At 34.4% G+C, this 24,972-nt stretch overlaps 2 protein-coding genes, 1 long non-coding RNA gene and 1 other non-coding gene across 5 annotated transcripts; 3 read left to right on the top strand and 1 right to left on the bottom strand.

The window, feature by feature from the left end:
• Window positions 1-6,947: 6,947 nt before the first annotated feature.
• On the top strand, window positions 6,948-10,358 carry LOC145558904 (bZIP transcription factor 29-like). Of its 2 annotated transcripts, XM_081620271.1 has the most exons (5): window positions 6,948-7,325; window positions 7,499-8,864; window positions 8,962-9,094; window positions 9,178-9,262; window positions 9,701-10,358. In XM_081620271.1, exons 2-5 carry the CDS (start codon window positions 7,621-7,623, stop codon window positions 9,949-9,951), a joined length of 1,713 nt encoding a protein of 570 aa, XP_081476397.1. In that variant the 5' UTR covers window positions 6,948-7,325; window positions 7,499-7,620; the 3' UTR covers window positions 9,952-10,358. The 2 variants fall into 2 exon arrangements, with proteins under 2 accessions (XP_081476397.1, XP_081476396.1); XM_081620270.1 differs by having other exon boundaries at window positions 6,948-8,864.
• A 3,531-nt stretch (window positions 10,359-13,889) lies between these two features.
• On the bottom strand, window positions 13,890-13,973 carry TRNAL-CAA (transfer RNA leucine (anticodon CAA)). Its single transcript has one exon. It is a non-coding gene; the product is annotated as a tRNA-Leu (tRNA).
• Window positions 13,974-15,796: 1,823 nt separating this feature from the next.
• LOC145558905 (tRNA-dihydrouridine(47) synthase [NAD(P)(+)]-like) lies at window positions 15,797-21,121 on the top strand. The gene is made up of 10 exons (XM_081620272.1): window positions 15,797-16,302; window positions 17,078-17,194; window positions 17,309-17,542; window positions 18,196-18,445; window positions 18,535-18,791; window positions 18,983-19,255; window positions 19,575-19,856; window positions 19,959-20,079; window positions 20,577-20,746; window positions 20,830-21,121. Exons 1-10 carry the CDS (start codon window positions 15,877-15,879, stop codon window positions 20,926-20,928), a joined length of 2,229 nt encoding a protein of 742 aa, XP_081476398.1. The 5' UTR covers window positions 15,797-15,876; the 3' UTR covers window positions 20,929-21,121.
• Window positions 21,122-22,688: 1,567 nt separating this feature from the next.
• LOC145560279 (uncharacterized) lies at window positions 22,689-24,710 on the top strand. Its single transcript, XR_014093119.1, has 3 exons — window positions 22,689-22,867; window positions 22,978-23,043; window positions 24,393-24,710. It is a non-coding gene; the product is annotated as an uncharacterized LOC145560279 (long non-coding RNA).
• Window positions 24,711-24,972: the final 262 nt, after the last annotated feature.

A 24,972-nucleotide genomic window follows, 5' to 3' on the forward strand; every position in this document is an offset into this window, starting at 1 on the left:
AAATTAAATGTGATGTTGTAACTTGGACCTTGTTCTTCTAATTATTAATATTAGCTTAATGAAATTACTTGTTAATGATATTAATTAGTGTGCCAATGATTTCTATACACCTATTAGTTGCACATGTTATGTCTATGTCTTGTTAATAGTTACTCCGCATTAGTACATCAAATCATAATATGGGATTAAGAAAATTTCTTATTGAACGAAGATACCAACCTATTAGTGTAGATGGCCAAGTAAGTTCATTACTTTCCAAAACCTTAAGGTGCTTTTCCTCCAAGATTGAAAATAGCTACTCCGTATTACGGAGTATAAATTTATAATCTATAGAGTAATTATTTCCCATTAGTCAGTAAATGCCAAATCTTATTCTATATACGTGGGAAATACATATTCTTTAATATATATAAAGAACTTTTTTTTTTAAGAGGGTTATAATACTAACTTGTAATCCTAAGGGTCGGACCCATAATTGTGATTATCAATTTATTTGTCACTGGATTGTTTTAAATTTTTTTCAATATTACTTTCACAATTATAACCAGAAATTTCTAACTCCGTCATTGCTTATGAGAATTCCTTTTAGGTGTAAAATCTAACTCGCAAAAGATAGAACCTTCTTTCTATAATCATGATATAAAGGCTAGCACGCAGCTTATTATGGACTATGGAGTAATAATATTAGTACTCTAAAGTCTCTAATGACATCGTGAAGCTAGCGTCAATCGTTAATTACGGTGAGCATATCAAAGTTATAGATTTATAGGCCACTCTCGAGGGCTCACAACTTCACAAGCCACCTTTATTTTATTTTTTATTTTTTATTTTTTATATACTACGTATATACTTCATATATATTTTTTGACAAACCTTTATTTTATACTTAAACACGTGTGTTTACGTTCATTAGTACAGTAATAATTTCTTAATCTTTACAATATCAAGTCAAACATAGAGCAAAACATTTTGTTGTACGTAAATTGTATTGATCGATACCCTTCGCTAAATAAATAAATAAATAAAATTCAATTAAAGGTCGGTCCACAGTCCACTATTGTTAGGCCAAGAACTAGCAACACTGGCCGTTGCATTGTTTCCCATTGCTAGCTTGGTCGGGATCATGCTATACATCAAGAATTATATCGTATCAATCCTAATTCCTAAAGTTTTGATTTGTCACCTATGTTACTAGGGTACTAAGAGAACAAATACAATTATGTCATATGAATCAAATGTTAAGGCTTTCAATTGATGTGAATTGGATTGTTATTTCATGCATTTTGTATCCAATCTTTATTTGTATCTACTTGTCCATTTTAATATGTAACACATATAAGGACCGAGGGATGCTTTAAAGAAATTGAGTTTACATGTCATATTTAATGTTTTTATCTTACATATCCGACATCCATCACGAATCGTACGTATTATTTCCATATTAAAAATATCATTTAATCATTTATCAATACTCCACATAGCTTACCATTAATTATCCTTGTATCAAAATTATTAGTCAGTATAGGTGAGTATTTTTTTTTTTTTTTTTTTTTTTTTTTTGGCAGAACATACAAGTAGCTTAGTGTTAATATTAATACTCCTTAAAAAGTCCTCCGCTTGAGAACAAATGTTTTTGGGTGCGAATAAGATACAATTAATACGAAATACAAATTATAAATGGGGGTGGAGAGTTTGAACATGTGATCAATCTACACATATCCTCAATCTTAATCACTAGGTGAAGACCTCACTGATAAGTGAATAGTAATCACTTTTGTTGAGTAACTTTTTATTAATTAATTAGAACGTTAATCACTTATTGATCAATTTGGAATGGGAGATTATTTTAGTTTGGCATTATATTTATACTATAAAGGGCTATCTAAGCAATAATGATTAGTTCTGAATTAATTAATTCCTACACAACTAATTAGAGGCTGATTTACCCTTTTGTGGGGTGATTTAATTACCCTACTAATTATGTGGGTTTATTCTACTTTATTAGATGTTGATTTTTCTAAGAATGTGAAATTTTTGCTTTATTTTATTTATTTATTTTTGATTTTACGTTGTATATGCGTATCGTCCATATCGAATCATACTAAGAATCACGTACGTCATGTCAACTGGCAGGATTAGAGCTTATCTACAGACAAAGCATGAAGTTTTTGGTAGGAAAAGAGTTTTCTTATGTGTTAAGCTGTGGAATTACAGTTTACAAAAATGATTTACTTTTCAATACCTACCATTATTGTAAATTAAGTAATTGTATAATTTTGAAGAAATATTATGTTTCTGTGAAAATCTTTAGAAAAATCCATATATAATTTCTCCATCCTAATACGGAGTAGTAGTTAGATTGTAGTTTTGTACAATGTATGTAACAATATACTATCTCCGTTTCACATAGGGGCTATGAAAATGCTCCATTACCCAACCAACAAGACAAGCTATACTAATATTACATGCTTGTCTTTAATAATATATATAATAATTTAGGGGGGGCATAAGATAAAAACCATGGGGTGCAAATCTGGGCCGGGGAGACCGAGCCTCCACTAGTCTCCCGATAGTGATCCCTTGGTTTCATATTATATATTGGTAATGATTTGACATAAGTGTTACTAGAAATTGTCTAATCGTTACAGATAGTATACAAATGATGTAGTAAGAAGAATGGACATAGGCAACTAGGCAAGGAAACATGGTATGATAGTAGTATTTATATTGAGGATAAGTAAATAGTAAAAAAATAAGTTAAAACTTTGTGAAAAATCTATATTATATATTTTGGAAAAAAAAAAACTTATATTATTTGGGTGTAAGTGAGGTTCCATTCCAAAATCATATGACAATATAATATGTAGCTCACTTAGGTTATAAACTAGTGGTTCTTTGTTTAATTTTCCATGTGGGACAACAACTCACACTTGCAATCTAAGAGGTTGTTCTCTTCAGCTTATTTTAAGTTCACTTCAGCTCAGCTCCAATAAGTTCAGTTCAGTTCAATTCTTAACTTAATTTCCTTCTTTCATAAAATATTCAGTTCATTTCAGTTCAGTTCAACTCACTTCAATTAATCTCCCCCTCAAGTGATAAGCTTGTAGGGAGGAAATTAGGGTGTACATAAGTGGTATTAGAACTCGGGTGTGGCCCAAATTTTAGGTCTATTGTTTAGTGGAGCATTTGTTCATGTTCTAGAAGCTTCCAAATACATGTAGCATGGTTGATATTGTTCCTCATTTCTCTAGATTTTTCTACTAGCTTGTATCATGCAAGCCACTAAAAATATTTAGGTAATTTTTTATATTGGAAGTAACTAGAAACATGGTTCGAGAATTTTCTAGAACATTATGGATACAAGAATGGTGAAGGAGTTTTTAGAATCTTCCGGCCATTTATTCAATGCTCCATCTACAACTATAAATATAGGACATGGACATCCAATCATCATATATATACACACAAAACCATACCACACACAGAAGCCTTGTATGTTCTAAAAGAGTAAGCACTGTTTGTTCAACTTCCCTTTGGATACTATGACTCTGTATTTATCTTTTTCTACATTTTGAAGCCTCGCAATAACCTACAATATAGGTTTCAAAATAACAAATTGCAAGCACCCTTGATTACTCTTCTGTATGAGATGTCTGCATAAAATTGTGTCATCCACCAAATAAAATGAGCTTATTTCCAATCAAACTCACTAAATATGTGATAAGCATTATCATCTAATCCATTTTCTTCGTTAATCAGATCAGCTTACTAAAGCTCTTTAAATTTCCGTGTTCTTTATTATCAATCGAAAAATAAAATAAATTAGAAATAAAAAAAATAAATAATAATCAGTTATCAATCTGGAAGTAACTTCAAATTTGATGCAAACTATAAAAGGATAAAGTGTGTATTAGGTTTTTAAATCAAACACAAAAAATTAAATTTAAAAATTTATCAAATTAACAATGAAACTGAAAAAAAGCAACAAAAAAAAAATTAAAAATTAAACCTTTATTGTTTTACGTCGAAATTGTTGTCATACCTTCATCTTCTTCCATCTTCTCGATTTTCTATTGTGAACAGGAGTGTTTGATCAATAGGAAATAGTGGATCTCATCCAAATGTTGATGATTAGCCAATTTGCGGTTCGAATCACCCATTTACGCTTCGTTTATCCATATTCACATGTTACTGGTAGCGATTACTGCATTATAATCACACATATTTTCTCCTAAAATCAATTGTTTTATTCTAAATTAAAAATTTGGGGAAAATCGAAAATTAGGTCTAACGTATAACGAAATCTAAAAATATAGAAAAAAAATACACCTAAATCTATGAAATTGAAACAACTATTTCATGAGAAATATACTTGTTCGACAGTAGAAGGTTTCAAGAAATGGCACCTCGATTTTGGTTCCAATTGAAAAAAATTTAAATAACTCGAAAAAATGGGTTGCTATAATTTGCATCCAATTTGATAATCCTTTGATTTCCAACTTGATAATCTGGAAAAATAAGGAAACCCATAAAATCAAAAGAGGAATCTAGGGTTAGGCCTTTAGGGCATACATATAATTTTTGGGTTTCAAGAATTTGCCACTCTAATGAGGGTGTTGAATCTGTTTAAGGAATTAGGGTTTGAATTGATGTTGATCAAAGAAGGGAAAATTGTTTTGATTGAGTTGAGAACAACAGTGTACTTTTCAATGGAATGAGAGAGGTAAGAAAAAAAAATGCAAGGCAATAGGGCAAAAAAGACAATTCAGTATTAATTTTCAATAGTGAATTGCACCTTATCTCTAAAAATCCACTATTTCTATTTATATACTACTCTTTGTAAGTTTTTAAAATAGAGCGATTTAGATTTCGAAGAACTAAATACTATTCTTAAACTTTTAAATTAGATGGCATTAGAATATTTATTTATTTTTTTAATATTTCTTTTTTATTCAGATTAGATTTTAATAAATGACACTAGAACAATTTACGAAGTACGAGAAAAATAACACAAAGGAAACAAGAAAGGGGAAAGCTAGTTAGACAAAATTTATACATTAAATAACTAAATGATAAATAAATCAACAAAATCGTACAATCAACCGGGAAATTTTATATAAGTAATAATAACATTCAGGGTTACGGAGACGCGGTGCGATCGGTGCAACCGCACAGAGTCCCAATGGCCCAATTTATAAAATCGCACATGAATTCGAAATTCTTTACCACGTTTGATAATGGTGTATTACAAAGTATCATTTTTGTTTTTCAAGATGATGAAATTATATTTTCAAAATGTTTATTCTACTTTCACAAGTTATTACTTCTGGTCTATAGACAAGTTTTGTACTAATACGATTGTATCTAACAACTAGATGAAGTCAGTGCAATGCACGATTTGTTTGAATTTTTAATTATTATTATTATTATTATTATTTATTTTTGTACTAAAATCTGTTACATATTTAGATAAAACATCTAATATCAAAAGATAATATTTTATATTTAATTAATTAAAAATTAAAAATATCATTCGTCAATTTTGCTTGTGTGGCATTTGAATTATTAAATTCTAAAAAATAAATTAATTAATAATCACTTATTTAATTGGCTACAACTAAAATTTATAATCTTACATTGCGTGCTAAGAAAATTACTACCGCTGTTTTTTACTCCCTCCGTTTTTCAATACTTGCTCCATTTTGCTTTTACAATATTTAATTCGTTTCTCTTACCTAGTCGACCTAACATAAATCAATTTTATTAATTTCATATTCTCTCTCCTCTAATTTTCTTCACTACTTTTGCTTTTTACAATTTTTTATTCTTCCACCTACTCCACTACGTTCATATTTTATTATTTTCTCTAATTTCTCCTAAAACTCCGCGCTTGAAAAAATGAAGCAAGTATTTAAAAATAGAGGGAGTACTAGTTAACACGTTTTAGCTTTAGCACTGTTCACACACCTCCTTTTGACCATATTTTGTGATTTATATGTAAGAGCAAGTTTAAGACATATGCTTAAGACTTTTTCCATTTTTCATCAAAAATCTCAAGCAAGTCTCAAGTTGAGTCTTGAAATTCTAACACTCAAGTTAAGACTTGAAATTGCGACCCACTTCACCCCCTCACTTTTATTTTTATAATTTTTTTTTTAATTATATTTTTTTACACTTTTCTACGTATAATATGTCAAATATTTAAGTCTTAGGGCTAAAGTGATAAATTTGTGTAAGGGTCTGTTCTCATTGACTGAACTGAGCTGATTTGAACTGAACTGAGCTGAATTGAACTGAACTGAACTGAATATTTTATAAGAGAAGGAAATTAGGAGCTGAACTGAACTGAACTGAAATGAATATTTTATAAGAGAAGGAAATTAGGAGCTGAACTGAACTGAACTAAATTGAACTGAACTGAACTGAACTGAATTGAACTGAACTGAACTGAACTGAACTGAACTGGACTGAACTGAACTAATTTCAACGTAAGAGAACAGGCCCTAAGTCTTAGTGAGTCTTAACAAGAATTTGATGACATCATTTTCAACGGGTACCACCAAAAATGTCACATCCAAATTTTAAGACTTGGGGCTAAACTTGCTCTAAGGTAAAATATATTCAAGCAAGATTTTGTTAGATTCATCACAATGTATATTTTCAAAATATTAACTTTTTATAATTTTTTCTTATAGGTAATTAAGGATATTAATGATTTAATTTGTGAATTGACAAATGTGACTAAAAAAGACATGTCAATAATTAAAAACCAAAAAATGAAAAAAGTATTTTAAACCCATTATATACTGCGGAGATGGAGGGGATAGAAAAATAAGAATTGAATAAGTTTGATTGATTGATTGAAATTTTGAAAGATATCAATACGGGTATATGAGGTCCAAATGCGGTCGGAATGAAACCCAAATTCAAATCAAATTTCTCACCCTCTTTCTAAAAACACTGTATTTAGAGCGAGAAACTAAATCAAATTAAAAAATTGAAAACTTTTTCTTATTTTAATTAAATTCACGCGTTAGTCACCAGAAAATCCGTGTTCCAGTATAATTTTTTAGTGATATCTTCTCCTTCATTAAGACAACAAAAGTTGCTTTCAAAAAAAAAAAAAAAAAAAAAAGACAACAAAAGTTTAAGAGAGAGAAAGTTTAGTGAGAGAAAGTGAACCCCTTCTTCCGCCTTGCTTTAAGGTTTTTTCCGATCAGGCGCATATTAGTCTTACTAGAGTCACGCTTCTTTGCTAACTTACGCTGGTGTTGCAGCATTACTTTTTGTTTCTCTCTCCATTTTATGCCTCATTTTGCTGCTAGGTACTGTTACTCTTACCACCATTTTCACTCTCTTTTCTTTCGTTTTTCTTGTTTTCTGAAAAAGATTGGATTTTTATCATCTGGGTTACTCGATTGATTGTTCTTTTCATCTGGGTATTTGATTATTTGGTAAAAGATTAAATTGATTTTGTTGGGTATTTTTTTTGCTCTAGGTTTATGTGTGATAGTGAGGTTCAGCTGATGTTTTGGGGTTTTGTGGGTTGAAATTTAAAGCTGATAAATTGATTGATTATTTGGGGTTTTAATTTGTGTTATTAGGGTTTTATAATCCAAAATGGGTGATACAGAAAGGGGTAATATTGATATGATGCATAGACTTCAAAATCCATTTGGGGCTTTATCAAGAACAAGTAATCATCTTGATGTAGCTCAATTGAATATATCCCAAATCCGACCTCCTTTACCTCAAAATTCCCAGAATTTGCAAAATTTCAACTCTGAAAATGGTAAAAGATCAGGGATACCACCATCTCACCCTCCTATGCCACCCCTGTCACCCTATTCACAAATCCCAGTTACTAGAACAGGTTCTCAGCACTCAGGTTCACAGAATTTCAGTCGTGGACCGTCTCATTCGCGATCGTTGTCGCAACCGGCCTTTTTTATGAATGATTCGTTGCCCCCTTTGAGTCCGTCGCCTTACCAAAACTCTACTTCCCCTACTAGTGCTCCTGATAGTACTAATTTGTCCAATGGTTCATTGGAGAATCGTGATGGCGGTGGCAATTCGTTGTTGCCACCGTCTGGCAGGGGTAATTCAGCTCATATCACTGAGGGACTGCCACCAAGGAAATTGCATAGGCGTTCTATAAGTGATATTCCTTTTGGTTTTGATAGTATATTTCAATCATCTCCGCCGCCATCACCAATGGTATCTCCTAATCCAAGAGGAGGTCATGGTGGTTTGGAGAGGACTTTGTCTGGTGGAGAGTTTGTGACTTCAACCAAGCCTGCACAGTTAGTTAAGAAGGAGTCTAGTTGGGATAAGACGCGAGATGGTAATGTAGAAGGTGAAGTTGTAGATGATATCCTTTCCGCGTATATGGATCTGGACAACATTGATACCATGAATTCTTCCGGGACTGATGACAAGTATTGTAATGAAAATCGAGATGATTTGGATAGTCGAGCTAGTGGGTCCAAGACGAATGGATGTGAAAGTAGTGATAATGAAGCTGAAAGCAGTGTGAATGAGAGTGGAAGCAGTGGACAAAGACCAATGATTGGTGAACGAAAGAGGGGTTCCGTAGGTGAGGCTGCACCATCTAGACACTACAGAAGTATTTCGATGGACAGTTTCATAGGGAATATGAATTTTGGTGACGAATCTCCAAAGCTACCTCCTTCTCCGAGTACTGGTGTTGCTCAGCTTTCTCTTAAGGATCCTGAAAATGGAAATTCCAGTGCATTCAGTTTGGAATTTGGTAACGGAGAGTTTACTGGGGCTGAACTGAAGAAGATAATGGCAAATGAGAAGTTAGCTGAGATTGCTTTAACGGACCCTAAACGTGCCAAAAGGTATCCTCTACAGTGATCATGTATGGTTTTGTTTCAAGGCGGTGATGATTTGAGATCATTGCTTATTCAGATTTGTGTTGTATATGTTCCGTTTCAGGATTTTGGCAAATCGTCAGTCAGCTGCTCGCTCAAAGGAGCGGAAAATGAGATACATATCAGAATTGGAACACAAAGTTCAAACTTTACAAAATGAAGCCACAACTTTGTCTGCACAGCTTACATTATTGCAGGTACTGAGATTACTGGTTTAGAAATGTGCACTCGTTTGCATATGGTTCGTGTGGCCTTAATCAAAGTTTTGTTTTGTGAACAGAGGGATTCTTCCGGACTTTCCAGCCAAAACAATGAGCTGAAGTTTCGTCTACAAGCGATGGAGCAACAAGCTCAGCTTCGTGAGGGTATGATTTCCAATTTTGAAATGATAGCAGTAAGAGTTAATGTGGATATGGCTGTGTCTGAAAGCAGTTTGCTCTATAAGTTATTGGGATTGTTATCTGTTAGTCTATATTTGCATCAATATGATACGTAGTAATTATTTAACTATTCCTGTAATGTCTTTGGTCTAGGAGTTGTTTTTAATCATCGTATCTTTGTTAATTTGAACTAATCCCCCTCCTCCCTATTTAATAACTAAAGGATTAAAAAGGTAAGAAATTGAAAAGAAAGAGACTGAATTACAGGTTGGTGTTAAACTGTTAATTCTAAATATGCTTATATTCTGGATAACTTTGCATCATTGGTAGTTAATTCATTTATTTGGCGATCTTTAAAGGATTTATCTGCTCTAAGTAGTATGTATAGCATCAAATCTAATGTGATTTTGATATATTTGGCAGCTCTAAATGAAGCATTAACAGCAGAAATCCAACGCCTAAAGGTAGCCACAGGAGAGCTGAGTGCCGAGTCTATATCCAAGAGTTTTGGGCAGCAGCTTTTTGTCAATCCTCAAATGTACCAGCAGCAGCAGCAGCAGCAGCAACCCAACCAAAACAACCCTAATAAGTTACAGTCCAATCCACTACAGGAGCAGCCAAAAGCACAAGACTCGAACAATGGTGGAAATTCAAAGAGTGAATCAAAGCAATAATGGTTATCCTTGAGATAGGTTTGTGTTCAGTGCCTCGCTTAGCTACCTTTAGCCAACGTTGGCTCAGTTGGCTCAATCATTGATCTGTAGTTTGCTCTTTCTGCATTAATTTATCTATTTCACATCAACATAGAAACGTAAACTTCAAAGTAAATTAGCTGTAGATTCATTTTGCATAGAGTTACTAAATCATACATTCTATTTACCTTATCTAGGAACATGCATGTCAAAGCAAAGAATTTGTTTTTAGACATAAGTTGCTACACAACTATCTGTACAATAGAGTAGTTTTTGAATGTACGGGTGCTTTGGTTGCAATCAGGTGCCATAATGTGGGATTTTCCAGTTATTTTTTTTGCAGTTAAACTCAAATTTATTGTGTATGAAATGGATCGAAAACTTGTTCATTGTGCTAAATTAGCCTACTGATATGCTATACGTTCATGATTTAATTGATAAACCATTACCCTTTTACCCCAACATGGCAGTGTTTAGGGGGTCTAAACTCACTTACTCAAGTACCTCCCCGACAAATAGACAATAGAGAGGTTGTTTTCAATTGACCCTTGATCTGAACTACGAAGATCATAGTGATATTTTATCTCGAAAACCACGTGGCAATATGTGATAGAGATATGCAAGATTGTAGGATGTTTAATGGTAGTAGGTAATGAATTATCAAACTTGTATGTGAATATAAGTTTGATCAGAAATTATGGATGAGCAAAGATATTATTATTATTATTGCAGATTTATGTAAGTAGGACCAATTTGCAGGGGTGGAAGGTGATGACACATTATTATGAGACTTTGGACGAGAAGAAACACAATGAAGTCTTTGTCTAAATTATGGACCCACATTTCTTGAAAATACTCCACAAAAGATATTTTATATTTAATTTATATTTCTATAAAAATAATTATATTCCATCAATATTTTTCAACCTCTGCAACAAGAAAAGTCTACATCAAAATGTTGAGGTGGTGAAATATTATGGTGCAATGGCCTCAATTATTGGTTTGTTTCGTGTAACATAACATAGCATAACATGGTCTCTTTAATTTGTGTCACGAGATTCATGACTAAGAAAAACACCCTTATTTCTTTATTATTAGTTACTACTTACTAATAAAGCTAGTTATGTACTTCTTCCGTTTTCTTTTAGATGCAACACATCCTTTAGCGCGGTAATTAAGAAATGTGGGTTTACATGATATAATAAACCTTAAAATAGGATGAGTGGTTGTTATGAGTGTAATTTAGTGGGCCATGTGCTTTAAATAAGGGATATATTATAGTATTTCCCTAAAGTAACTTTTCTTTTATAGTGTGTTGCAAGTATTGTGACATTTCCTTTTTAGGGAAGTGTTGCAAGTAAAAGAAAACGGAGGAAGTATATGTCTTAGATATTATCTACTTTACGAGAGTTCTATTATATGTGAACATTTTTACATATAATTGGATGTTATCTTGATAGTGTTTACTTTCTCTTAAAAGTCTTAAGGAAATTGTCTTCTTTGCCTTTTCTTTTCTTTTGTTAGGTTGTTTCTTATGCCTTTTATGTTTTTGAGAGTTGCGTGTTACGGAATACTTATTTAGGTATGTTAACACGTTTTGTGTGAGTTAACTTAATGGGTATTACATAGGGGTTGTGATTAAAGTAAGTGAACCTTGCCTAAGTCATTTCCCTTTGTGACTTTTTATACACCTATTCGGAGAAGAAAAAAAAAAAATCAGTATTTTAAATATGAAGTAATTTTTATTAATTTATAAGTATTTAACTTGATGTGCTTTCTTTAGTAAAAAATAAATAGATAAACAAATAAAAACTTGATGTGCTTTCTTTGAAATCAGTAAATAGCCCAAGGACTTGATACTTTAATTTGGCTATGTTACCATGACCTACGTTTTAGCTCAAGTTATCTTAGTTATCATAATCTCTAATCTTTTTTTTTTTTTTAAACAATAATTTCTAATCTTTTAGCCTTAGCTATCTTAGCTACTACCTCTATTTCTTATTATGTGCAATAAATGAATATTTTATACCTCACAAATACCATATTTCAATTGTACATAATGAGTATAGGTAGTATTACTTATTATGATGACTATTTTGAATTTTAAAGTATAGATTCAAGTCTCAAATTATCACCCTTTTGGTCATTTCAACAATTTATTAGACTAGTTTTTAAAAATAATTTAAATTTTATGAAGTGAGGTGATGAAGTGTTAGCGTGTTGATTTACAAAAGGAAGAGTTAAAACTCAAAAAGTATTACTTCGTATATTTTACAATTAACAAGCTTTCATTCCTATTTATCGGTCGGCCTTTTTCATTAATTTGGGTAGGGCTTTTCATCCAAACTCAATACACTGTCTAAATGCCCACAAATAAAAATGGGAAATATGCAACAGAAATATTATAGGGAATAATCAAGCCCAAATGTTTCATCAATCTCCAAGATAAGAAATATGGGGGATTAATCTATCCAAAATCATTTGAAACATAAATTTTGGACATTACTTAATGTTTCGGGTGAAAACAATGGGACCTTGCCGAAGGTCCGAAGATATGGCTGAAGACTGAACTCGGTCCAAGTGATGCTGGGTCAAGGGTTTCCTGCATGGCAAACACACGTAAACTGGCCTCCTCCGATGCCGAAGTCAAACAGTGTTTAGAGAGAGAGAGCTATGCAAGAGTATTAATTGTTTGAGATTATATGTGAATGAATGATAAATGGTGTAATTGAAGGCTTTTATACCTTAGCATTAGGCCTGTTCACGGATCGGATATCCGATATCAAAAATTGATATCCAAATCCGATTTGAAAAATTCGGATATCCGATATTCGGATATCCAAAATTTTCGGATCGGATGCTTCGGATATCCATTATCCAATATTAAGTAAAATTGTTATGATTACTTTCTAAATTTCACTAATTTTACCGTTTTTTTATCGCTAAGTTGTACAAAATATTTTAACAAAAATAGTAGTCCTTTTACAATTAATATTATCATCAAATATATTAAGAATATTACAATAAGTTAATAATACAGGGTTAGTTTTATATGAACAATTTAAAAATTATATTATTTTAGGCTTTATATTTCGGATATCTTTCGGATATCGGATATCCGAAATTCTGAAAATTAATATCCAAATCCGCATCCGATATCCGATCCGAAAAAACGGATATCGGATGCGGATATCCGATCCGAAATGAAAACTCGGATCGGATATCCAAAAATTCGGATTGGTTGCGGATTGGATTATCGGATTCTCGGATAGTTTTGTACAGGCCTACTTAGCATAATAAGGAGGAGTGGGCTTGGAGTCATATGGGTTGATCATGATGACTTGGGCCGTTGACTTGAGGTTGACTTGGCATTATGGAAGGCTTGGGCCTTGACCTTGACTTGGATTGAATCATTTATGGACAAAGCCCAATTAGGCTTAACTGGACCCAAACACTTAATAATGCTTGAAAAACGAAAGTGATGAATGTTCCTTATGCTCGCTACTAAGTCTACTATAGCGATTAACGAAGTTGGTGTAAAAGATGTTAAATTGTCTTTTAAGTTGTGAAGTGATTGTGCTTTCAAGGATTAATGCAAAATTGCAGAGCAAGCATGATAATAAAGCCAAAATGAACAAAATATATGTGCCTTTTACTGCATGTACATACAGTCATACACATAGAAGAAATACTGGTGATGTGCAAATACTACTTAGCTTGAGGGAGCGATATTCCTAAAACATACACAAATTTCTTAGGATTGCAAGCCTTACTCTCTGCCCAAAAGTCGAGTGCAAGGCTCTGTGGTAGTAAAACCAACTGATAACTTGATAAGCTAGCATTATATTACAGAAACTCTTACATAGTGTAGCAGTGAAATACAACAACAATACCCAAAAAAAAAAAAAATGTGAAAGTTTTGTCAGAAGTGGGATTTGAACCCACGCCCTCTTTCGAAGACCAGAACTTGAGTCTGGCGCCTTAGACCACTCGGCCATCCTGACTGATGAATGACTTTTACCCCTTTTTTAAAACCTATATTCCATATTATAGATTGAAGGAAATAACAGTACCATAAAAAAAATACTTTATCCGTTCTTTTTTATTGTGATATAATAATACTTATTTAGACGATTTCAACAAGATTTCACATGTACATGTTTTTCCTGACATATAATTTATAACAGATGGTAAAAAGATAGAGTAGTAACTAGTGTCAAATTTAAAGCGGGTCAAGTAAAAAAGAACAATCCCCTCAAAAAAGTAAAAAAGAACAAAGGAAGTTCAAAACGGTGCCGTTCGAACCCTCTCCTCCATCAATTTGACAATTTTTTTTTTTTTGATTTTTACTACAATAAAAAAAAAACACAAAATTGTTTTTTTTACTAATTGCTGTCAAAAACCTAATGAAATTTTTTTAAATTCTCTGATTTTCGTGCCAAACACATGGTCTTTAGAGGTTTGGGGGCATTTTGATTCTTGAGTTCAATTTGAGGTCAGAATTGACAAAAAAATGATCAAAAATGCTTCCTTTTGCGTGTTTAAAAATACTTAGATTTGCGTGAAATACGCAAAACGATTCATTTCCGATTATTTTTTGTAAATTCTAACCTAAAATTGGATTCGTAGGTCTAAAATGGCCCTTAATCCCATGAACAACATATTTTACGTATGAAAATCGATTTATTTTAAATATTTAAATGTAACGATTTTCTTGACGGTAAAAAACAATTTTTAGAAATTTTTGGTGGTAAAATAGAACTTTAAAATTTTTTAGTAGAATAAAGGAAAAATTAGAAAAAATAATCCCAATTTTGATCAATTTTGGTAGAATAATCCCAACTTTGGATTATTCTAGAATAATCCGAACTTTGGGGGGTCTTCATTTTCTTCAGTCCTAATGACCGGTTACCTATTGAGAAGGTTAAATTTTTTTTTTCTGTTTTTAAAAGCCACGTGTCAGCTTGTCATTGGTCCAAAAAAAATAAATTTAAAAAATAAAATAAATTAAAAATTAAAAAAAAAAAAAAAAAATCCCCCCCCCAAACCACCCGTTCCCCCACCGAAACCACCCCCTCCCCAGCCCCCACCCCGAAACTACCCCCACCCTGCCGGAAAAACTCCCCTTACCCCCCAACCACCACTCCCCACCGCCGAAACACCTCCCCCTCCCTTCCCCACCCACGAAACCCTCCCCCCTCCCCTCCCCTTCCCCCACCCCATAAACCCCTCCCCCCTCCCTTCCCCGACCCCGTAAAAACTCCCCTCCCCTTCCCCCACCCTCGAAAACGGCCGGAAATTAAGCCCTCTTGCCGTTTCCGGCCGTTATTGAGGGTGGGGGAAGGAGGGGAGGGTTTTACGGGGGTGGGGGAATGGAGGGGGGAGGGTTTCGTGGGTGGGGGAAGGGAGGGGGAGGTGTTTCGGTGGGTGGGGAATGGTGGTTGGGGGGTGGGGGAGTTTTCCGGCTGAGTGGGGGGTAATTTCGGGGTGGGGGCTGGAGGAAGGGCTGGTGGAGGGGGTGGTTTATGTGGGGGAACCTGGTGGTTGGGGGGGGATTTTTTTTTTTCTTCTGATTTCTGATTTTTATTTTAATTTATTTTTTTTGGACTAATGACAAACTGACACGTGGCATGTGACCTCTTATTAAAGGTTGTTGACTCTCGTTGACCGGTTTGGGACTGAAGAAAATGAAGACCCCCTAAAGTTCGGATTATTCCAGAATAATCCAAATTTGGGATTATTCTACCAAAATTGATGAAAGTTGAAATTATTTTTTCTAATTTTTCCTAGAATAAAATAATTTTGTGATTTTTTTGTTGTTAAAAATAAAAAAATCCAAAAAAAAAACCCTCTGATGTTGTTTATGCAAAACCCTAACTCGAAAGAAGAAAAAGATAAACCTCTCAAATGGGAGAGCCTCCCGAGTTAACTCAGTCAGCCATGGACGACTCACTAACCGAACCTCCCAACAGTCAAACCACGCAACCTCTCGACCTATCTCCGACATCCATGGACGACTCACAAACCAAACCTGCGACTACCGAGTTAACTCACTCAGCCATGGACGAGTCTGAACCCGAAGTTACGAACACTGAGAGCACCGAACCGCCATCTGAACCGGAAATAGCAAACGGTACTCAACCTTCGCCGGAGGAGTTGATGGCGAAAGGTGTTGCTCCGGTGAAGAAGGAATTTCTCCGACCACCGCCGACTAGCCGTTGCGTAACTTCAGATGATAGAGATGAAAATGGTAAATCTGAAAGTAAGTCTAAAAGTAGTGGAGTTGTTGTGGAAAAGAAGTCCAAGCGTCAGCTTAAGCGTGAACGTCATGAGGTTATATCTCTTTCTTCATTATACAACTTTGATTGTGTTGCATTTAATCATTTTGAGATAATACAGTACAAATTGTTGGTAATTTTACATTTTAGTGATGAATTATTATGTAACACAATTAAACTCTGTTAATTCTGTCTGACATTTCATTTTGTAATCAGTTGTCATATAGAATTATAGGTTATTGCTTATTAGTTCTTACCTCGGTGTTATGGCCTTGATGAATTGGTTTGTTATCGGAAATTCGAGTTTCGGTAGCAAATGTGGCTGATTGAGGTTGTCATTTGTCTTAATGAGCAATGTCATGAATCGGAATACATATTATGTACTCCCTCTGTCCCTAAATTAAAAGCGTATTTCTCTTTATTATGTGAGTAATAAATGCTAGAATGAGGCTTTGTATTAAGGGATACTGATTAAGTGGTTTGTTATTAATTATTTGAGTTTTGGTAGCAAATGTGACTTTGATTGAGGTTGCATTTTATTCTCAATGAACAATGTCATAATGTGAAATGTAAGTACTGATTAAGTGATTTGTTATCGGTTATTCGAGCTTCAGTAACTAATGTGACTGATTAGGTTTCATTTTATCTTACTGAATAATGTTGCCAATCAGAATATATTTTATGGTCGTTTGAGTTTCGGTAGCAAATGTGACTCTGATTGAGATTGCATTTTATCTTACTGAACAATGTTATGAACAGAAAATGTATATTATGTGCTGATTAAGTAATATGCTTTCCTAAGCAATGTTGATGTTTTCATATATGGACAGAAACTCAAGTCTGCCTTGAATCTTTGCCCAGCTATTGCGAGGACCGGAGATATTAGTTCATGTAATTATGGAGATAAATGTCGTTTTAGCCATGACTTGGAAGCTTACAAAACTCAGGTAGTGCAAAGTGGGATATCTTTTTACAATTTTTCCAAGATAATAATCTAGTATGGGTTTTAGTTTGTAGGAATGATGCTTAGTGCTAATTATGGCTTTTCCCCTTTGACGCAGAGACCAGCTGACTTAGAGGGAGAATGCCCCTTCATCTATGCTCAAAAGCCATGTCCTTATGGGGTGACTTGCCGATTTTATGGTACCCATAAAGATGTTCTTAATGATAATTTGGATGCTTTGAAGGAAGACTCTGAAGTGAATATGTTGAAGAAAGATGTCCAGAAGCTTCTTTGGAAGAATAAAATGAAGTTCCCAAAGTCCAATGTTGCTCTCAAGCAGCTTGGGGTAGAGGTATGAGCTAAATATTGAATCAATATGTCTTTTGTACTTGTTTTTTTTTAGGTTGTTAGTAATTTAGAGGTAAGATACTGGCTTTAACCACAAATTCTTCCCCATCTCATTTGTGATCTTCAAAGAGAGAAAAAGAAATTTGGAGCTCTTGTTTGTGGCTTGGCTGCTTTGGAATCAACTGTCAATTTTATCACATGTTTAGACCTTGGACACTGGCCAAATGCATATTTGAATCTTGCTGCTAAATTTATGCTTGATCATTAGCTTTATTGTTGGATATATATTTGGGCATGCGCATAATTGCCTTCAATATACATGTAGAATCTTCATTCTTTGTGAATTTACGTCTCATATTTCCCCTAAGGTTTCGTTGATACGATACTCTCTCTTGGCGTCATGTGACTTGCCAGGAGCCCCTTCGGGGTAAGTGTTTGGATGAGTATCTTTATCCTCTTGCACACAGGTGTGAAAGCATACATGTACTTTCAGATCTGAAAATGAACAAGTTTCAGCTATGCAAGCACACAATATACTTTCTTTTAGGCAGAGCCTGATGATATACAGACTGTAGTAGGGTTCTAGAGAATAGTGACACCATTATATTTCATGTATGTGCTTTTGCTCCACTTAAACCACTGCTGTTACCTTTACAGGGGAGGGGCCACACAAGAGTAAAAGATTCTGAAGAAGAAGAAAGTATTGCTCCCAAAGTTTCCAATGGATCCCATTGTTCAGAGGATAAAGGCTGTGAGAAGCATGATTCTGCTGATACACAAGATCCATCTGCTGTGCTTCCTGAAGAGCCATTGACCGATGGCATATTGGGCAGTGATGATATAAGACCCTTAAAGAAATCAAAATCTGGTGATGATGAGAGAGATTCCTCCAATGACTTAAATAATGGTTGTAACTGGAGAATGTTACTGGTTGATTCTTATATTTTATAAATCTTGTTTAAATTTTCGTGGCTGATTATGCTTTTGTAACTACAGGTTCAAGCGTCTCAGGTGAAGGTTTAGTGAAGGACTCTTCCGAAGATAAGCCACCAAGTACAAACAATTGCCTGCCTCCTGAAACTGATGCCAGCTTAAAGTTACTGCCACGTGAAAGGAAACTTATAGATTTCCGTGGGAAGCTATATCTAGCACCCCTTACCACTGTTGGGAATCTTCCATTTCGCAGAGTTTGCAAGGATTTTGGTGCAGATGTGACATGTGGTGAAATGGCAATGTGCACAAATCTTCTTGAGGTCAGTGCTGGTACTCCATGTTACTTTCATATTTCGTATATAAAAAACAACATTGATGCTGCTCGATTTTATTTCATTGAATCATGCAATATATTTCTAGTATAAAGGTGGTAATTTTACACAAAGTGGTGCTTTGCAATGCAACCCTTGATTTTTATTATTTTTAATTTTTTTTATTAAACTTTATGAAGGGCCAAGCTTCTGAATGGGCATTGCTTAGGCGACATAAATCCGAGGATTTGTTTGGTGTACAAATTTGTGGAGCTTATCCAGATACTGTAGCACGTGCTGTTGAGCTTATTGACCAAGAATGCTCACTGGATTTTATTGATATCAATATGGGATGTCCAATTGATTTAGTCGTTAATAAGGGAGCTGGTTCTGCTCTTCTTACAAAACCATTGCGGATGAAAAATGTTATACAAGCAGCTTGTGCTTCTGCAGAGAGACCTATAACTGTTAAGGTACTCTCTTGATGTCTCTTCTTCAGCCCTGTATACATGTGACGACTTGCTTCTGTTATGGCTGTCTATTGGATACAAGAGTAACTCTTTACTACTGATACATCTTGTTGTGACTTTAGTTGCCTGATGGAGTTTCTCTCTGTAAATTCTCTTTTTGATTTTGATATTTAATGCTATGTATGTTCAGTTGGCATTTATTTTGTTGTAATTTTGGTTCTTGGCTTAATTCTTCATGGTTGCTTTTGCTATCTGCCTCTTGTTTGCCTTTTATAGTGTTCGTCATATCAATCTTATCTTCTTTTATAAATCAACACTTCAGGTTAGAACAGGATATGTTGAAGGAAGGAATCGTGCCGACTCTTTAATATCTCAAATTTATGAGTGGGGAGCTTCTGCTCTAACAATACATGGGAGATCTAGACAGCAGCGATATAGCAAAGCTGCTGATTGGGATTACATAAACACCTGTGTCAGTAAAGCTCCTAGCACATTTCAAGTGCTAGGAAATGGAGATGTCTTTTCATATACAGACTGGAATAAACATTTTTCTGACTGCCCTGAGCTGTCCTCATGCATGATCGCTCGAGGAGCTTTGGTTAAGGTTTGTATAAACTTTCATTTTGCTTCTCCCATGTAAGTGATGCGTAAAAGTTGGTACTTCATATTATTGCTCTAACCTCAAACCTTTTTATTTACATTGCAGCCATGGTTATTCACTGAAATTAAAGAACAAAGACATTGGGATATCAGTTCTGGTGAACGACTAGATATACTAAGAGACTATGTACGTTTTGGCCTTGAGCACTGGGGTTCTGATTCAAAAGGTTGGTATAACCTATTATCATAGTCTGGGTCTTGTATGAAATATGTTCATAGATGTAGCTATCATATAAATGTTCATGACTAATATTAAGAGGCAGCAGATACTATTTATGCATCCTCTAACATGAGTAGGCTGTTTAGAAAATCCAAGCATGTCTTTCATTTTCATTCTCCTTCTGCTGAATTGGTGTTCTCTCAAGCATCAAATTTTAAACTATATGGAGCAAGAGTGCTCTTCTCTTTGACATTCCCATTGAGAGGTAAACATTTGATAAATGTAAAAAATACAAAGCTAGCTTTATCACAAAGAGGGGAACGTAGTAGCGTACAAAGAGAAGCCATACCTGTAAATGTTTCTACTTTTAGTCACTTTTCAAGTAAATCTTCATAACATATTTTGAGCTTGGGACGAACAAAAACCCTGTAAGCTATCACATGGAATTTGAGTTTCTGCCTTTATTATATCCTGTCAACTAAATTCTTGTGAAATTTTGTGTAGGAGTGGAGACTACAAGGTTCTTCTTGTTGCAATGGCTTAGCTATACTTTTAGATACATCCCTGTTGGTTTGCTTGACGTCATTCCACAAAAAATTAATTGGCGTCCACCTTCGTACTATGGTCGCAACGACCTAGAGACATTAATGGCCTCTGAATCTGCAGCTGATTGGGTCAGTGACTTTAGCTATTTGCTGATTTGATAAAGCCTTGTATAAATCTTGATGTGTTCTTTCTTATTGTCACTTTGTTGCAGATTCGAATCTCTGAGATGTTGCTTGGCAAGGTTCCTCCTGACTTCAAGTTTGCACCAAAACATAAATCTAATGCCTATGACAGTACAGAAAACGGCTGATATTAGAGCGCCCTCTGGCAGGAGTAGCAGGTTTTGCTCAATTACTTGTACATCAAGATTTATAGCTCATCATGTTGTTTACATAATTAAAATAGCAACAAATGTTGCAGCTACATTACTTTATTGATGTATACTCCTACATTATGATTCTGTTCTACCATTACAGTTAGAATAATAGAGCTTAATTTAACCAGTTTGACGAGGCCTTGTTCAACTGTTCCTTGCTTCTGTTGCTCGTTAGTCGTTACATGTTCATTTGTACTCCTTGGTTAACTTCCAAAATATGTACTTGTATTTTGCAAGGGCTGTGATGAAGCTAACGAAGTACTGGTAGTTTTTGTTAGCTTCAAGTTTCTTAGTCTCTGGTTCCGGGTAATGTTCAGCGTTTTGTGCTGAGGTATTCTCCACCAATATTTTTATATATTGTTCGCTCATTTATTCAAGCCACATGTGTTGGAACCAACTGTGGGAATCAGGAGATTCATTCAGTGGATATTCAGGTTTTGAATCTTGAAGCTCCTTTAAGTCTTCTCCATTAGTATTTTTCAGCTTGGGTTGTAGAAGTGGAGTTTGGACGGAGGTCCTTAATTTAGGGCCAAGGGAAGGCAAATGTGTTGAAACCACTAGTATAAAGCTTTATTTAAACATATACTTCGTCTTTTTTTTGTACTAAATTTGTGTATCTTTCATTCTTAAATGTTTTCTTTCCCTAAAAAGCAGATTGTCTTGCTTCATACGAAGTAGTATATTGTATATAGCTTCTTTTGTATTGAAACCAATAGCATTTGAGTTCATACGAAGTACGGACTATATATGAGTAGATGTTATAATAATCTAGAATGAAGGACGAAGGAAAACATGTCATTACAATTTGACTTAATAATTTAGTTCACGGATTAAGACACATGAAGGTAACTTCTTGGTCTTCTCCAACCTCAATAGCTTGAGCTTTCCTAAGATTTCCAATCAGGCATAGCAATCTTTTACTAGGCAAAATACCAATTAGATCATATGGCAAAGTCGTGAAAGTTAAGTTTTTATCTTCAAATTGAAAGGAAAATGCTATACATAGCCCTAAGGGCTACATATAAGCATTTAATTTACTCTTGAAAATTGTTTAAATTTAGAAAATCATGACAAAAACACACTAATTACACCGATTTGCGCGTGTTTTTGTCATGAATTCCTAACTTTATACATTTTCCAAGAGTAAATTCAATGCTTATATATAGCCCTAAGGGCTATGTATAGCATTACCCTTGATTAAAACATCAAGTCTGGTTTTGTTTACTAGTATACTATTAATAAATCTATGTCCAAACTCGCTAAATTGAGACAAACATTTTAGGTTGGCATGTAGAGTTCATTCTTTAGCCTAAAAATTATAATATTCATCAATCCATGCCCAAACTAGCTAAATTAAGACAAACATTTTAGCCTAGCTAGTCGACTTAATTCTTTAGCTTGAAAACACGTTCGGTCTGTTCAAACCCGCACTTTTCTTAGATTGGTCAATTTTCCCCCACAATAACAAAAGCACAAACCTTCAAATCTTACATTTTAGGTCGGGTCAAAACAATTCAGAATTTAAAATTTTGGATAGTTTTCGGGTCATATTATTCGGGTCAATCCATAAAACCCGATTAGATGAAACAAACCATTTTTATAAACCCAAGCTCCAAAAATTTAGTAGTCAGGCCCAATAGAGTCAACCCTGACGTAAGCAACAACTCACCGTAACAAACCTCTCTTCCACCCACTCACACCCTTCTTCTTTCTCTCTCCTCTCCCAAAACAATTTAGGGTTTTTCTGCAAATTCTCTCTCCTCAATTTCTCGAAGATCTTCCCTCTTTCTCAGTCTTTCTCTTTCAGATCGAAGGAAGATCAATGGCACCTTCACTTCCTCAGTTCTACAGTGGCACCAGCACTCTCGCATTGGTAAATTTAATCAATTTGTTTTCACTCATTTTGTTGTTGTTCTTCTTCTTAATTTAGGGTTTTAAAGAGGAATTTATGGGTTTTTTTTGGTATAATTTTGGGGTTTTTAGGTAGCTCGTGCATCAGCTTTCACCGCTGGATTGGTCTACGGAAACATGAAGCTCAAAGTTCTCAAGGTCATTTTGCTTTATTTTCTGTAAATTTATTGTTAAATTATTGGATTTGTTGGTGTGATGAAGTGCACTATTCATTTGCTAGAATGTGGAGAGATCTGATTTAGGTTTATGGATACTTGATGAATGAATTTTAAAACTGATCTGGATTTTGTTTTAAAAAAATATGAATTGTGATATTATTCTTCTTTGAATTTTGGATGAAATTAGTGATTGTGGGGGTTTAAGGATTATTTGTATTAATCAGCTATTCAATGCCTGTGTGGTCTGTGTTTTGCTATTCTGTTGTCTTCCTGATTGTTGTGGAAGATATAATACGAGTATGAACTTTGCTCGCTCGAATGGCCAACTATGAGGGTTTGTTTTGTTGATAATATGACTCAAATTTAGTAACCATTTCAAAGTTTATGTGCTTCATTTGAGGTGACAATCATATCACTATGCTATTTCTTAAGATTATGTATTTGATCACAGGGCAATTTGTGAAGCTCTGTTTCCTTGCTTGACTCGCTCTTTTTCTTGTCTTGACCGACACTCCATTTGTTGTGAATATTAAGATTGATTGCTGCCCTACTAGTGACCTTCATATTTGTAGAGTATTTTTCAGGATTGATCTTAACTAAGTATCTGATTTCTATATCTGTATTGTATTTTAATTTTTAACTTTTACTGTGGAATTTTGTAGTGCATTAAATTGTCATGAACTTCATGGTTTTTCACGGGGATGATAATTTGCATGACATGGCCATGCTTAGTCTTTGCTTCTATGACTTAACTTCATGGACTTAGTTTTGTTGTGGAGGGCAGCTTGTATTTGGTTTTTAGACTGTGGTTAGCTTGAAGGGTATCATTTTGAATGGATTGCTATCTAGTATAGTTCATTTTACTTGATAGAAATGTTAAGGAGGAAAGAGCGAAAGAAGATGGCAAAAAGGAATGGAGGGATGGGTAAAAAGGGTTAAGGCAGTTGTTGGAAATGTGGCATTCCTGCTTTGAGTAAGGGAATTAAGTATTCTCTCCCTATACCATACTGGGGGAAAGAAATAATTGTCCCCTGTTTTCAAGCAAAGCACGGACAGACCGCCTCGTTGATAATTAAGGCCATTCAAATGTGCGTTGATAATTATATTGTCAAATGAGGAGCTGCATGCTGTGGCACTCCACATTACTTGCTACTACTTCCCTATCCACTCTTGCATTCTATAGAACTTTATATTGGTTCTGTATTTTGGGTTTGGAATTTGAATTATAGGATTTGACACCGATCAATGCAAGAATTATGTTCTTATTTATTTATATGTGTGGATATAGGATTTAGCAAATTACTGAACCTATTGTTCTGTGTTCATCAGATGAAGGCCAAGTCACATAAGAAAGCTGAAGCTAAGGCAGGAGCCCAGGCAGAGGCCCATCACTGATAGATAGTGAATGGAATAATTGCTGAGGGGAAGGATGCATAAACAAGTTTGTCGATTTATCACTTCACCAAGACGCTTTTGTAGACCTTGATACTCGTAGTTGTGCATGTTCTTATTTACAAATTTTTGTGGCTCAATGACCATCAACATAATGACAACAAATTGATTTTAGTTGCTCAAATGAAAACATCATCTTGAGATGATTTTATCTTCACTAAATTTTGATTCATAAATTGTTTTGCTTTGTGCTCAGATGTACTTAGCTTTTGACTCTTGCTTTGCTTGAGCTTTTTGCTTGGCCTTGTTATTTTGACTGTGAAGAGTGATACACATTCTACTGTCAGATTTTACTGTCGAATAAATAATGTTGTTCAGAAAATTAGAGCTTACTAGTTACTACTCTTGTGTCTGCAAGATCTGCTTTTCCCGTTTCTTATTTTTAGCGCTGATGACACTCATTAATCAAATGTGGCATAATTTTTAGCGCTGATGTAATACGAAGTTTGGGGCGAAT

This window comes from Chenopodium album, chromosome 9 (assembly GCF_948465745.1).
Source record: "Chenopodium album chromosome 9, dcCheAlbu1.1, whole genome shotgun sequence".
NCBI classification, from domain to species: Eukaryota; Viridiplantae; Streptophyta; class Magnoliopsida; order Caryophyllales; family Amaranthaceae; genus Chenopodium; species Chenopodium album.